This window comes from the organism of the source record quoted next, unplaced genomic scaffold (assembly GCF_019419815.1).
Source record: "Pyrus x bretschneideri cultivar Hongxiangsu unplaced genomic scaffold, Pyrus_bretschneideri_v1 Contig85, whole genome shotgun sequence".
In the NCBI taxonomy this organism is placed as follows: Eukaryota; Viridiplantae; Streptophyta; class Magnoliopsida; order Rosales; family Rosaceae; genus Pyrus; species Pyrus x bretschneideri.
The window spans coordinates 737,412-750,920 of record NW_025999826.1 but is presented as its reverse complement, the minus strand read 5'-3'; the positions used below and the strand labels follow the sequence as shown (position 1 = coordinate 750,920).

The following is a 13,509-nucleotide window of genomic DNA, read 5'->3' as shown; positions in this document are numbered from 1 at the left end:
ATAATTATTGTAGAAGTGTGAAAAATGTAAAAATATACAATCACTCGTAATAACAAGTTTTACAACTTTCATTAATTTAGTATTATGTTTTACATTTTCATTATTTATTGATTTATAATATATTTTTCTTAACAAGGGTCGGATTATATTACTTGATAATATTAACAGATCGATTTCGGATCGGATCATATTATCCGTTTACTTTAACATGTATTACACATAACGATCCGTTAAGCTATCGGACATAACACAAAAACAATACGAACACAAAAAACATAACACAAGTGCCAGGTCTAATATAATATTTCGAAGAACTTGCATTAACAAGACATAAAAAAGGACATTTGAGCTGTTCGGGCAAATACCGAGAATTATAAGATACATGGGGCGTTACGTTTGTTTGGTCATTTGTTTTGCAAGCCCGACAGAAGACAGCAAACAATTGGAGTTCGCTCGATAAATATCACCACAACTTGTATATACATTAACAAACACAACTGCTATTGTAAGTTAGGGTTGAACCCTACTACTCTGAGTTGGTCTTAACCGAAGCTGCAGCAACAGTCGAGACCATGGAGTCCACGCCACAGATGTTTCGGCCCCTGCAGATTTTGTAGAATCCACTCTCTCCCCAGTTCTCTCCCCATGAGTTCTTGATGATCCAGTATGGCTTCTCCTTCAATCTGATGGGAGAATATCCAGCTGCACCATAACCTACGAGTAACACTCCATGATCCAACCGCCTTGAGCATATGTAGGGGCACGACACTCCACCAACATATGTTTGCATGAACACCGCGTTAATAGCCACTGCATCCGAGCAATGTAAAATTGTTAGCACCAGCCAATCCTAATAACTATTAGAGCTTATACCACATTTGAGAAGAAGCAACGCTCTTAAGTTTTCACAAAGGTCATACGAATAACAAATAATTTTTTAACAGAAACAAGGGAAGAATCAAAATCACAAATTTTTAAAGGTAATTACCAGCAAGAGGGCCATTTTTGACAAGGTTTGCAGCAATTTGGTCTTCATCAAGGGAGATGACACTGAAATTGGAAACTGATGCTGCAATTTTGCTCTTGTCAAATTTGCAGGTTCCACGATCAGTACCAGTGTATGGATAATCCTCTTCCTTCATTAGTCCACCAGCTTTGAGTGTGTACTCAAAGGCACTGTTCATGAGTCCACCGTTGCACCCAGAGTCGCATGAACCTGCCTCCTCTGGATCACACTGCACAATGTTCAGAAAGAACGCGTAAGAAACAGCAAATCAAGGGAAAAACCATTTTGTAGGAGTCATCATAGAATGACTGCAAAAGTCGAGCAGTTCTATTGCTAAAAAAGAACTTGATAACACCATTCGACATGTATTGCTAATGTATTATCAAAGATTAACAATTGAATTGCAACACACTTGGAATGAAAATGGTGCTTCATGAGTCGAGCAGTTCTATTGCTAAACATGAACTTGATAACACCATTCGACATGCATTGCTAATGTATTATCAAAGACTAACAATTGAATTGCAACACACGTAGAATGAAAATTGGTGCTTCAAGAGTGGCAGCGCAAACATGTCATCGGCGCTCATTAAAAACAAGAACCAATTCTGTTCCAAATCTTTCTACACAACAAGCAGATAACAACCACTTAACCTTTTATATAAACAGAACCCGACATTAATGCCTGATTTACTAATTAATGTACGTAACCACACCCGATACAAAACAGCAGAGATAACAATCACAACACACAGACCATTTCTCCTGCAACTTATAAACCAAGTCCGTGATTTTCGCTAATTCCTTATGAGTTCCGACCTTTTCCATTTTCCTTTTGACATGTCTGGAGAATTAGAAACATGTAACACTGACACCGTGTATGTTATAAATGCAAGCAAAAAGTTCAAGTTTGTGTCTTTCAGCACTGACAGACAAACACAGACTAAGACAGATAGACACAGACAAAGACAAGTACAAATTGAGGAAGATAACTATTTATCCTCGTCCAGATTACATGTGGGCATCACCACATACACACATCATTTGAACAAAACAATTGTAACAAACATTCTAAGACAATTGCCAATCAAATTAAACAATTCAACCAATCCAAATCCCCAAAATATATACAAATTAACAACAACAGAACAGAGCAAGAAAGGGTCAAACCTCATGATCACAATCGACAAGCTGCTGCTCGCTGAGGCTCACAAGCTCTCCAGTTGCGAGAAAGTGTGCACCTTCCAACGCTCCTGTAGTACTGAAACTCCAGCAAGATCCGCACGAACCCTAATTTCCAAAAAAAAAAAAACCCCAAATTTCCCAATCAATAAACAAATACCTTAAATTACCAAAAAATTACTATTTTTCGAAATTAAATCAATAAAATACCTGATTTTTAACGGCGGTGACAGCTCCATGCTCTCTCCAATCAAAATCCTCAGGCAGATTCTCTGTCGGGAGAATCGGAGCCTCGGTTGCGTCGGCGGGCAGCTTCAACCCTCTGAGACCGAGTTGACTTTTCCGGAACTCGGCGGGTGTCATATCGGAGAACCGAGTCACGCCGTGCTGAGCTGACGGGTCGAGTCGCTGGTGGCGCGCGGCACGGCGGAGGTTGGTCTTGAACACGTCGAACCTGTAGTCGTGCTCCTCCTTGCTGGCGTACGATTTGCCGTATTTGTGCTTGAAGAGCGAGAAGTGGTGCTCGGCTCCGAGAGCGTCGTGGTGGTGGTGGTGGGACTCATCGCCGCCGTCCACCACTTGTCTGATCAGAGGATCTGCACCGTCCGATTGCGCACGCGAGACGATCAGGAGAGAGAAGGTGACGAGGAGAGACAGAATGCGTTCCATTATTGAACAGCAGAGGCCGATTGGTAGCTCTGAGCCTCAAGAGTTTGGATTACTTTATAAAGTCGAAGACCTTGGAGGGGTTTAATCCTGTACGTTTGGGTTTAGGTTCAAATATATCACAAACGTTAAAAAGTACGTTGAGGTTAAATCGACGGTTTCGATGTGTGAGAATTGATCAATTGTAGGAGTGCGGTGTAGGAGATAGTTTTGGGGGGCGTTTGCTTACTGAAGTGGGTAATGTGCGGGCGAATCGGAAGGAGGCACGTGGCGAGGGTGGAGTGTTGGAGTTGAATGGTTGTTGGCGAACGCCATTGCTTGTTTGGTTTTGAAATTTGATTGGGGGATGGATATTGTGTTTGCTTTGTTTTTTGTTTTCTTGTTGGAGAAAATAACAAGAAATATAATATTAAGGGAAAGATGTGTAATCAAATTAGAATTTAGGAAGATTTCAAAAGATTTTTTTTAGTGGTAAATTTGATAGGATTTATCTCTACTAATTAATAAAGCGCTTATTATCAACTAAAATTCTATAAAATTACCAGTTTAATCCTCTAATTAAAAAAAATATGAATAAGAAATATAAGGTAGAAATGTAATTTCACACAATCAAATTTTACTTTTTTTTTCTTCCAAAATCTTACCTATATGTAATCTTAACATATATCTAATTAAAAAAAAAAAAAAAACTTCTCACTCCCACATTCTCTATCACTCTCTTCCTCTCTACTTCTATTTCAAAAACAAAAATAAAAAATTTTCTCACACACTTTGTGTGTGCCCATATGCTAGTATAATTTAAATGGACTTTTGACGATGGATTTTTTATTTTTTATTAGTGAATTTTGATGACACACCCCGACCCAGAAAGTCCACTTGGATCCTGAATCGAACTGTGCTGGCCGACACCTGGAAGGTGACGAAGCCATAAAATGTGAATAAATTTGAATCTAAAAGTGTCTAACTACCAGAGTGCGCTACGAGTGGGAGCGAACCCATTTCACACACGATGTCAGAGCATAAGTAAAGTACAGTAATGTGGGTAAGAATCATACCCTTAAAAGTAGCCATCAATACTAAGATTAGCTATATATCCTCGTCGATACGAACTCAGCAGTTAAAACCTGAAGGGATACAAAACAGAAAGTGTGAGTAAGCAGTAAAATCAAGCTTCTCAAAACTATTACCTTTCTAACAGTAATAACCCCTCACTGTAATTCCCTTATCGTTTTTTATAGGACAGTACAACATATATACATATATCCAAACCATACTCAGAAATAACCAAAACCACGGTTTGCCATCAACTCCACCATACATTAATAAGTAGGCCAAATGAACTTAATCAATACAAAGTGATATATCAGTCAGAGTCATCTAAAATGACATGTACAACTTATCCATATCTCATCAATCATGGCTAGCATATAAGTCGGAGTCCCCTATAGTGACCTGTACGACTTATCCATATCTCATCAATCATGGCTAGCATATAAGTCGGAGTCACCTATAGTGACATGTACGACTTATCCATATCTATCTCATCAATCATGGCTAGCATATAAGTCGGAGTCACCTATAGTGACCTGTACGACTTATCCATATCTCATCAATCATGGCTAGCCAATAGCTCAATAAGTATACCTGCACACGAGTTGGAACCACCTAAAGTGGTCTGTATGACATGACTAGGTGTAAATAAATACGCTCAAGTGCTACGATCACGTGAAGACTGTGCGAATAATCGCGGGTCACCTACGAGTCGGAACCACCTAAAGTAGTCTGTATGATAGGACTGTGCACCTACCTTGGATCTAAGGTGAGCGTAAGGTGCGGGAGGTGAACATCACGTGAAGGACTGTGCCCTAACCACTGGCGGGAGCATTAACACCAGGGTGCAAGTTTATGAGCTCTCAATGCATCTCAAAATAATATGTGCAACTCATGGCAACCAGTACAACAGTATCGAAGTTGCCTAACACATAACTGTAGTCATGCTATAACGTAATCGATTCAACTAATACTATAAACTCACCTGAACTTACTTGGGTGTCCTGCGTTCACCTTTGCACTTGAAAGCATTCCCAATAATTATATGCAAGTAATATACATATGGATATACCATGATGCAATCTAATACTCAACCATGTCGTAGCATTTTCAATTATAAACAATACGGTGTGAAGTGTACAATCAATAACGCCCTACTCCCGAACTACTTATTTTCAGGGATAATTATCCATGACAACCTAATTAACACTAATTTAACTAACTAATTCACAAAACTAAAACTTGCCTTTACCAATTTCCTTCGCATTACTCAATTTCCCAAGCAAGGCTTTTGTCTCAAATATTTTATGGCTGCATCTAACGTCTCGTTAGACTGCCTACGTACCCTAAATAGGGATCAAGCCATTCGTAGTTCATATAAGTACTTCAAGCATTCACAATAATTATATGAAGGTAATATACTTAATCAATTTAAAAGTGTCAATAGAACTCTCAATAATATGTACGATAAAAAGGAAAAGATCCACTCACCTGGAGTCCACGTTGTGATTTTCTAGCGCACGCATCGAGGCGTCCTGAATGATTGGTCCCTGTGACCAATTATCAAATCACATCTCAGAACTCTTATCCGTAGAATACGTAATTCACATAAAACACAACCTCAACGACATTCTAAAATAGTTTGAGACCCATTGACCACAAGTCAACAGTTGATCAAAGATCGACGGTAAGGTCTACAACCCAGTATAACTCAACCCGGAAGATTCGCATATCAGATTTCCAATCCGCAACTCCCAACGATCCAAAATATGTTTCTAGAATAACATATTAAAATTTCATTACAATCCAACGGTCAGATCTCCGCCAATTGCCTAAAACAAGTGGCCGTGAACATTTATTTTACTAACTTACAAATCCAATTCAGGAAGATCCGTAAGTCGGATTCCCGACCCATAAATTCCTATGATCTTTAAATATTACGTATTATAATATATCCAATTTTGATGACGATCTAACGGTCGGATCATCGATTCACATTTTTGTCAAGTAATGTATCGTAACAAATTTAGGTTCCAACGATCAACCTACGTCATTCAAATGACAAAACTGAATTCAAGACATTTGACATAGCCTAAAAATAGCATTGGCAGCCCACTGGCCACGCGTCGCCGCGGGTGGCGGTCGGTCGTCCCGACTCGCCGGAAAATCCAACTATTTCCAAAAATTCTCAAACTTCACAAAAATGAAGATCTCAGTGAGTGGAGAAACTTTCATACCTGCCACGAAGTCCAAAAGTGGACGGAAGATGGTCAATTTTGCCTACAAAGCCGGCAGATGCCTAAAACTTCCCGACGTTGATTCGTCGTCTACGGTGGTCCAACGGGGTCAAGGTTGGTTGGGTTTTGCTCCTGGGATGATGGGCTACAAAGCCCAAGTGGTGGCATCAGCCATCGCTTTGCCAATTTGCCGGAAGATCGAAAAGGGTGGCCGGAGCACTATTGATTTTCGTCAACTTTCGTGGCCTCAAACCACCACATACCATGGTTAATCAAGGTGGTTCTTGGGTGAGTTTTGTAGAGGGGAATGAGAGCTTCAAGATGATGGTGGTGGCATCGAAAAACTCCACCGGAGTTGGCCGGAATTGGCCTTGGAAAATGGAAACTCGTGGTGGGTGCGGGTGGACAGAAAAGCCACTTCCTTTTTCCTTTTTTTTTTTTTTTTTTTTTTTTCTTTTCTTTCTTTCCTCCATTTCTGATTGGACTTCACCCCACAAAGTGGGGATTTAATTTAATCAACACTAAACCTCGAATAACCAATTTCAAACGTCTGTAACTATACCGTTATAATCTGGACTCGCAAACGGCTTTCGCCTCAATGTTCGTACCAACGAGTACTACGAGGATATGCTAAAAGAATAAGTCCCACATCTCTCAAGTCGATGGTGAACGGAAGTCAAAATCCTTGCCTCTAGGGCAATTTCGTAAATTCACGCTTTTAAAATAAAATAAAAACTTAAAATTTGGAACAGATTGTCACATTTGATGTCTTTCCATAAACTTTTTTGGTATTCATTCAAATAAATTGTTTATGCAAGTGACTCTTTACCGCAATAGTAGAAATGTATTAAGTCCTTGCATCAAGGTGAGAGTTCAAACCCCATCGGTGACTAATCTAACAAAATCTACTGTTTGACAAAAAAAAAAAATCTTATATTTTAAGGACAACCTGTCTTAAAAATTATTATCTATTTTACAATTTTGTGAAAACGATTTTCAGGGGTGTTTTAGTCATTTTAAGTTTAAATTTGGTGTTTGGAGGTGGTTTAGAATAAATAATAGAACTTGATTTCGTGAGCACGTAGGCGGAAACAACGCTTAATTCAAAGTTAGAACAAAGAATTTAGAAGTGTTTTTAAGTTGCAAGGCATTTTAGTCTTTTTGACCAAGATTTATTATAAATAGAAAGTTTAATTCAAAAATCAGAAAACCTGGCTTTCCAAAAATGAAACGTTTTAGCCACAGTTTTCTCTGATAGGCCGGGATTGGATAACAAGTCAACCTGCTGGTCACTAACCAGACCCAACCGTAACTTTCGATTCCTACCACCAACAATGGAAAGGCTGTTGGCTTTGGATTCATATCATCGATCCTAGTTGATCCCCTTCACCCTATTATCATTGTAGATGACAGGATTAGCTTGTAAGCACCAGACACCCTAAAACCTTATGTTACATAATTGTCATTCCCAGCAAAAAACGTGGTGGCACACCACTTGTGTGTGTGTGTGTAGTCCTTGTCCCCGTGAGAAAAAACCCATCTTTCATATCAATCATCCGACCTCCAACAACGGCGTGATGAGCCTCAGAAGTTTTGGGCACCGAGGCTTTGCCAGCGGTTTTAATCATTTTCCAGCCACTTCTTAAGGTCAATGCATGTATAAAAAAATCACCACATGCGGTGATGAATGGGAAAATTTGAGTTTTCGTTTGTAAAAAATCACCACACACGGCGATGCGTGGGAAAAATTCAAATGATTTGGATTTTAGATAGCGAGATATTGTCGATGCATTGAGCCCATATCCAATATCAGTTTATTGAAACTCAATGTGATGGTTCAATTATTTAAGTTTTGAGCTAATTGACCATCACTCGATTTTTGTAATTAATGACAATCCGAATGTTGGATTTTCGTGAAATTGGAATAGGATGTTCTGAGGCTTGATGGAGCTTAATTGGCTCATCACCCTGATGTGTCATCCTCGGTTGACGTTTGTCTCGTTTACATACAAGTAGCATTGTGCCTTATTTTGCATGTCAATCTTGATAAGATTCAAGTGGAGTGTCGTGTACAATATTAGGTTCTATTAGAGCATTGTTGGCTCATCACGGACATGTGACGTCTCAGTGACGTGAACATTATTTTGCATGATGATTCAATTGTGTTGATTTTGGAAGTGCGTAGGACTCCAAGTGTGTGATTTTAATATTATGTGACAAACTATTTTGCATATTAAAATTCTTGTGTTATATACTTTGTGGATGTAGCATGGATTTATAACTGTTCTGTTACACAATCATCAATCTACTTTCTAAAATGTATATTTATATGCATGTTTGAAAGGCTCCTGAAATACTTTCTCTTTGATTTCATGTGTGGATCTTAAATCTCTAGTGACTTACCTTTCTTTTTTATTCCATGAGTGCGTCTAGCATCCTGCAAATACTCTATGCATGATTGCCATTAAGTGTGTCAAGATCCCAACATTCTATTCGGTTCCATTTTGTGTGTCTGGAACCGTTCATCACATGGTTCCATAGAGTGCATCTGCCCTTTCTATCCAACTCCATGAGTACGTCTAGAATGTGGAATGTTGTGCCTTATTATACAAGGGATTTATGAAATATATAAGATAGGAGATAGGATTTGTGAATGAGGTTAACTTTTATATACAAACGATTTGTGAAATATTTTATAACTGGATTGACTTTTTAATCACATATGTCGTTTTATTGTCAATCAAATAAGCTTTGTAGCTTATCCCAGTTTCTGCTTTGCCTGATGCACTGTTCCTACGATGTATGTAGGATTGTTTTCATACAGAGTACTAGTAGTGGTTAATGAAGAGGATTTCAAGAGGTGTGGCTGGTGTATGCAGTGCACTGAAGAGTGGGGTTTGTTACCCTTCTTTTAAATCCGTTTCCACTAAATATTTGATGTATATTATGTATAAGTCCCAGTTCACTCTATATATTATTGTACCACTATTTTCTACTGCCACGTGTTGATCTTGAAAGTATCTTAGGGCGTGACACTCAAGCTGCCACCATCCCTGTTTCTATGGAGCTTGAACTCTGGGGAAGCATGCAAGCTTTCGCAGCTATGGAGCTTTGCATGGAGAGAAAGGGTAGGGAAGGGAGGAGAATCTAATAAAATCTTTGGGAGAAGGGTGAGATTGTTCATAGTCCTTCACATGTATATTTTCTATTATAAAATCCACCAAAATCTACAATTTAATAATATCCTATCAAATTGAAACTTTCTATTACGCCTAGATTTGATACACTTACTTAAAGCCCGTTAAAATCTTAAATGACTACTTATGGATTTGCATGAATTTTTAAAATGCTTCTTAAAATTCTAATGGACTACTCTAAAATTTAAATCCTAATCGCAAATATTTTTGTAAAAAGGTTTGTTTTTTTATGCCAACAATTGATTATGACAACAATTGTTTACATTTATGATTAAATTAAGTTTACGAGACGTACAATAATAAATTTGCACACATCAACAATGGATGATGAATTGTTTACACATCAACGATGGATAATGAATTGTTTACATAATGTTCTTCTAATTTTTCTTTTTTGTTTGAGTACATATTTTGAATTTAACCAAACTATATGGATACAACTAAATAGCAATTTTTTTTTTTATTTTTTTTTTACAAATGATAGAATAACTTATATTATATTCATCTAAACTCAAGGGATAAGGATTCGAACATGTGACTTCGAGTATATGAACGAATATTCTTAACCAATTGAGCTACAAGTCACCTAAAATTACAATTTTTAAGTTACAAGTACTCAAGTGAAAATTGAACTAAACAATAAAGATCAAAGTTGTAATTTAATCATAATAATTGACATGTGTAGGCGAGCGATTGATGGAAATGGATTGGGATTTCTATGTGTAGTAAATCTGCATAACATGTTTATTTTGGTCACAGAATCTGCATAACATGCTTAAGCTGTAGTTTTATGATGTTGAGCTCTGGAATAGTTAGGCTGGTTTGTTTTGTTTGAGTTATGGTGGGTTATCAAGAATGGCAAAACATAGGCCCCGTTCGGGATTGCATTTTTGTTTTTTTTTTTTACCAAAAAAACAGCTTCACTTTAAAATGAAGCACCCAAGACCTGTTTGGTGAGTATTTAGAGGCCTGCTTATTTTTAATGTTTGGGCCTAAAAAGACCAGCTTTTAAAAGCACCAATTAGGTTGCTTTTTAAAGTCACTTATTTTTTAAGCAAATAATAAAAAAACTCGGAGGTTTAATGAAAATTTTTTAGGCCTAGAATACCCCCCTTTAATTAAAATTTTCTAAATGACCTAATCTATCCTTGAATTTTAAGCACTAAAATTATACCCTAATCTGATTGATACCTGTTTGGGCCCGAAATACTATTGTTGGGCCGAGCAGCAAGATGTGCTCGGCCCAAGGTGATGACAAATACTATGGGCCGAATAAGAAATCCCGGGCCAGCTGGCAGGGTCGGCCAAATCCTATCCTAAGTGGTCCGGATAGATAGAAAAGGTCAAGGAAGTCCTGGTGCGACCAGGATTCTCGACCGACAAGGAATAAAGCCTCGAAAGGAAGGAAAATTCAGGACCCCCGTAGGAGTAGGTTTGTTCGAGTTAGAGGTGAAATTGGACAAGGACTCCCAATCCGAATCAGAATGCGAATTGGTCTCAAGGAATGGGGTGCTATAAATACAAGAAATCACGCAATAGAAAAGCCCCTTCAAAATCAGCATACAATTGCCCTGCGCAAAACCTCTCAAACACCTTGAGATTTTTCCTTTTCTTTTCCTGCCGACACACCTTCAGTTTGGATAAACAGCACTGTGGAAGCACCCGGCGAGCATCTTCAGTTTGGATAAACAGCACTGCTGCCGCAGAATCAGCCGACCGAGAAGCACCTTCAGTTTGGATAAACAGCACTGCGTCGAGGTCGACCGATTATCTATCTAAGTCTCGGTCGAGAAGGGTTTTCGAGCCCTTGTTGGTAGAGGTCATCTCACTAGCCTTTCCGGCATAGTTGGGTGTTACGAATTGCATTGCTCGGCGCATTGGACGCCGAGTGATTTTATGATTGGATACTCGCAAGTAAGCTTCAGGGTTTGGCATTCCGACGGCCGAACTACGTTTACCATCAAGACATATATCACATTTGAGTATCTGTGCCCATATAGTTTGGTCTCGATTCGGCGTGCTTATACTCTTACGAATATAATCACAGTGATCGAATCAGGTTCCGACGATTTGTGAACTCCATAGAATTAGTAGCCTTGTCTTCAGGCTATAGAACCCAGAGACCGAGAGCGTTCCTTCCTCGGTCGCAATCGCAAGATACAGAAGTTAACAGAGCGCCCAACGCGACAACATCAAATTTTACTCCTCGGCCGAGCTCGGCCGACGAGTTGGCACGCCCCGCATTCAACCGAAGGACGTAGTTAGCTTATTAGTTACTCGGCCTGCGCGCCACGTAGGTTTTGTAATTTTTAGAGCCAACATTTTGGCACGCCCAGTGGGACCATTGTGCTAAACCTTCGGAGTTCATGACCATTGAGACACGGTCTACAAAGAAGAAAACAACCATGGGAAAGTCAACAGCTGACTTACCAGTGCAAGGCCTTGGGCAGGATTCGCACCCTGCAAAAAATCCGTTCATTGCTGCGCCGCCCGAGGCCACAAGTGTGACACGCCGAGAAAATGAAATTTGTCTCGGCGGGCAACCTCACAACGCAGCGATCCCGAATCAAACGACGGGTATGTTTGTGGAGGGGATAGTGGAAGATTGCGACAATGATGGTGGGGAAGGCTCTGATCCACCAACTAGGTCGTTTCTTCGGAGACGACTTGATGAGCAGTATCGTCAGGTCGAGCAGTCGATTGGTCAAAAGATGAATGATTTACTGGAAGCAGTACGAAGTAACAACGATACACAGACCAGAATGCTTGAAATATTAATTAGTAAAGCCTTCGAAGATGGCCAGGTCGGCCAACCTCGGCAGCTTTCGACGAATGTGCCAGTACCAGCCGAAAGAGGGCCCGCCCGGCCGCAGCCAATCGCCTTAGAACAAAGAGGTGGACCGGGAAGTAGATCCGAAGGACCAAGCCAGGGAGAAGAAGCCACTTCCGTAAACATGACCGAGGTCCAAAGAATGATTGACTCGGCCCTAAAGAAGAGGCCGAAGTTTCCAAAGTTCATCCATCCATACCCTGCTTATGTAGAAAGGTTTGAATACCCACGAGGTTTTAAGATCCCTGATTTCAGCCTTTTCGCCAGGGAATCATCTTTATCCTCATTAGAACATGTGGCTCAGTTCACAGCACAGTGTGGGGACGTTAATAGCGACTTCTACAAACTACGGTTGTTTAACTTCTCATTGACAGGCTCAGCTTTCGCCTGGTACATTAATCTTCCGCCCAACTCCGTACAGAGTTGGGAAGAGTTAGTCGAAAAGTTCCATGAACAGTTCTATCGGCCAGGGATGGAGATGTCCTTATCATCGTTGGCCAGGATGGCTCAGGCATCCGATGAATCTCCAATGGAGTACCTAACAAGGTTTAAGTCGGCCAGGAATTGGTGCCGAGTACCACTCCCCGAAGTGGAATTTGTCAGGATCGCCCTCAACGGATTAGACGTGGAGTACAAAAAGAAGTTTCTGGGGGCAAACATTCGAGATATGTACGAACTTGCTCAACACGTCGAACAGTATGATTATTTGCTCCGAGAAGAAAAGATCTCGAAGTCACCATCCCGAGGAACGTTGTACAAGAATCCCACGGTTAGCTATGCATCGGCCGAGAACGAGGACCCTCAGTATGTCAGTATGGATGCGGTCGAGATAGTAATAGATAAACCCTACGTCTACAAGGCTTTGGCTCAAGTGAGTTCCAAAGACACCAAAATCCGTGCGGCCGCCGAGGAGACGAGTAAATCATCGAAAGTATACACTTTCGACATCACCAAAGCCGATACAATTTTCGATCAATTATTGGCAGCGAAGATCATCAAGCTTCGGCCGGGACATACTATCCCTAAAGCCGATGAATTAAAAGGAAAGGTATACTGCAAATATCATAATTCTAATAAGCAAGCAACCAATAATTGTGTTGTCTTCCGGGATACAATCCAAAGTTGGATCGAGAAAGGGAAGTTGAAATTTCTGGAAAAGCAGATGGCGGTCGACGTCAATCCCTTCCCTTCAACAACAATTGGTATGGTGGATGCTCATCTTCCTAAAAACAAAGGGAAGGCTGAATACGTCCCAGTGCAGCATATCCGTCAACGGAATGGCCGAACAAGAATCAAGCTTGATTTATTTTCGAATACATCACCCACGAAACAATCAGGGCC

At 40.0% G+C, this 13,509-nt stretch overlaps 1 protein-coding gene across 1 annotated transcript; it reads right to left on the bottom strand.

Annotated features, from left to right (window-relative positions):
- Positions 1–294: 294 nt before the first annotated feature.
- On the bottom strand, positions 295–2,897 carry LOC103965628 (cysteine protease RD19A-like). The gene is made up of 4 exons (XM_048576146.1): positions 2,399–2,897; positions 2,177–2,296; positions 989–1,235; positions 295–810 (listed from the first exon to the last, which is right to left on the bottom strand). Exons 1-4 carry the CDS (start codon positions 2,855–2,857, stop codon positions 527–529), a joined length of 1,110 nt encoding a protein of 369 aa, XP_048432103.1. The 5' UTR covers positions 2,858–2,897; the 3' UTR covers positions 295–526.
- Between the last annotated feature and the right edge of the window lie 10,612 nt (positions 2,898–13,509).

Bases quoted from the DNA above. Each gene is read 5' to 3' on its own strand.
- LOC103965628 (XM_048576146.1), bottom strand. From the start codon at position 2,857: ATGGAACGCATTCTGTCTCTCCTCGTCACCTTCTCTCTCCTGATCGTC. The intron at 1,236-2,176 runs GTTTGACCCTTT...AACATTGTGCAG, and splicing joins TTGTCGATTGTGATCATGAG to TGTGATCCAGAGGAGGCAGG. The intron at 811-988 runs GTAATTACCTTT...GCTCGGATGCAG, and splicing joins CAAAAATGGCCCTCTTGCTG to TGGCTATTAACGCGGTGTTC.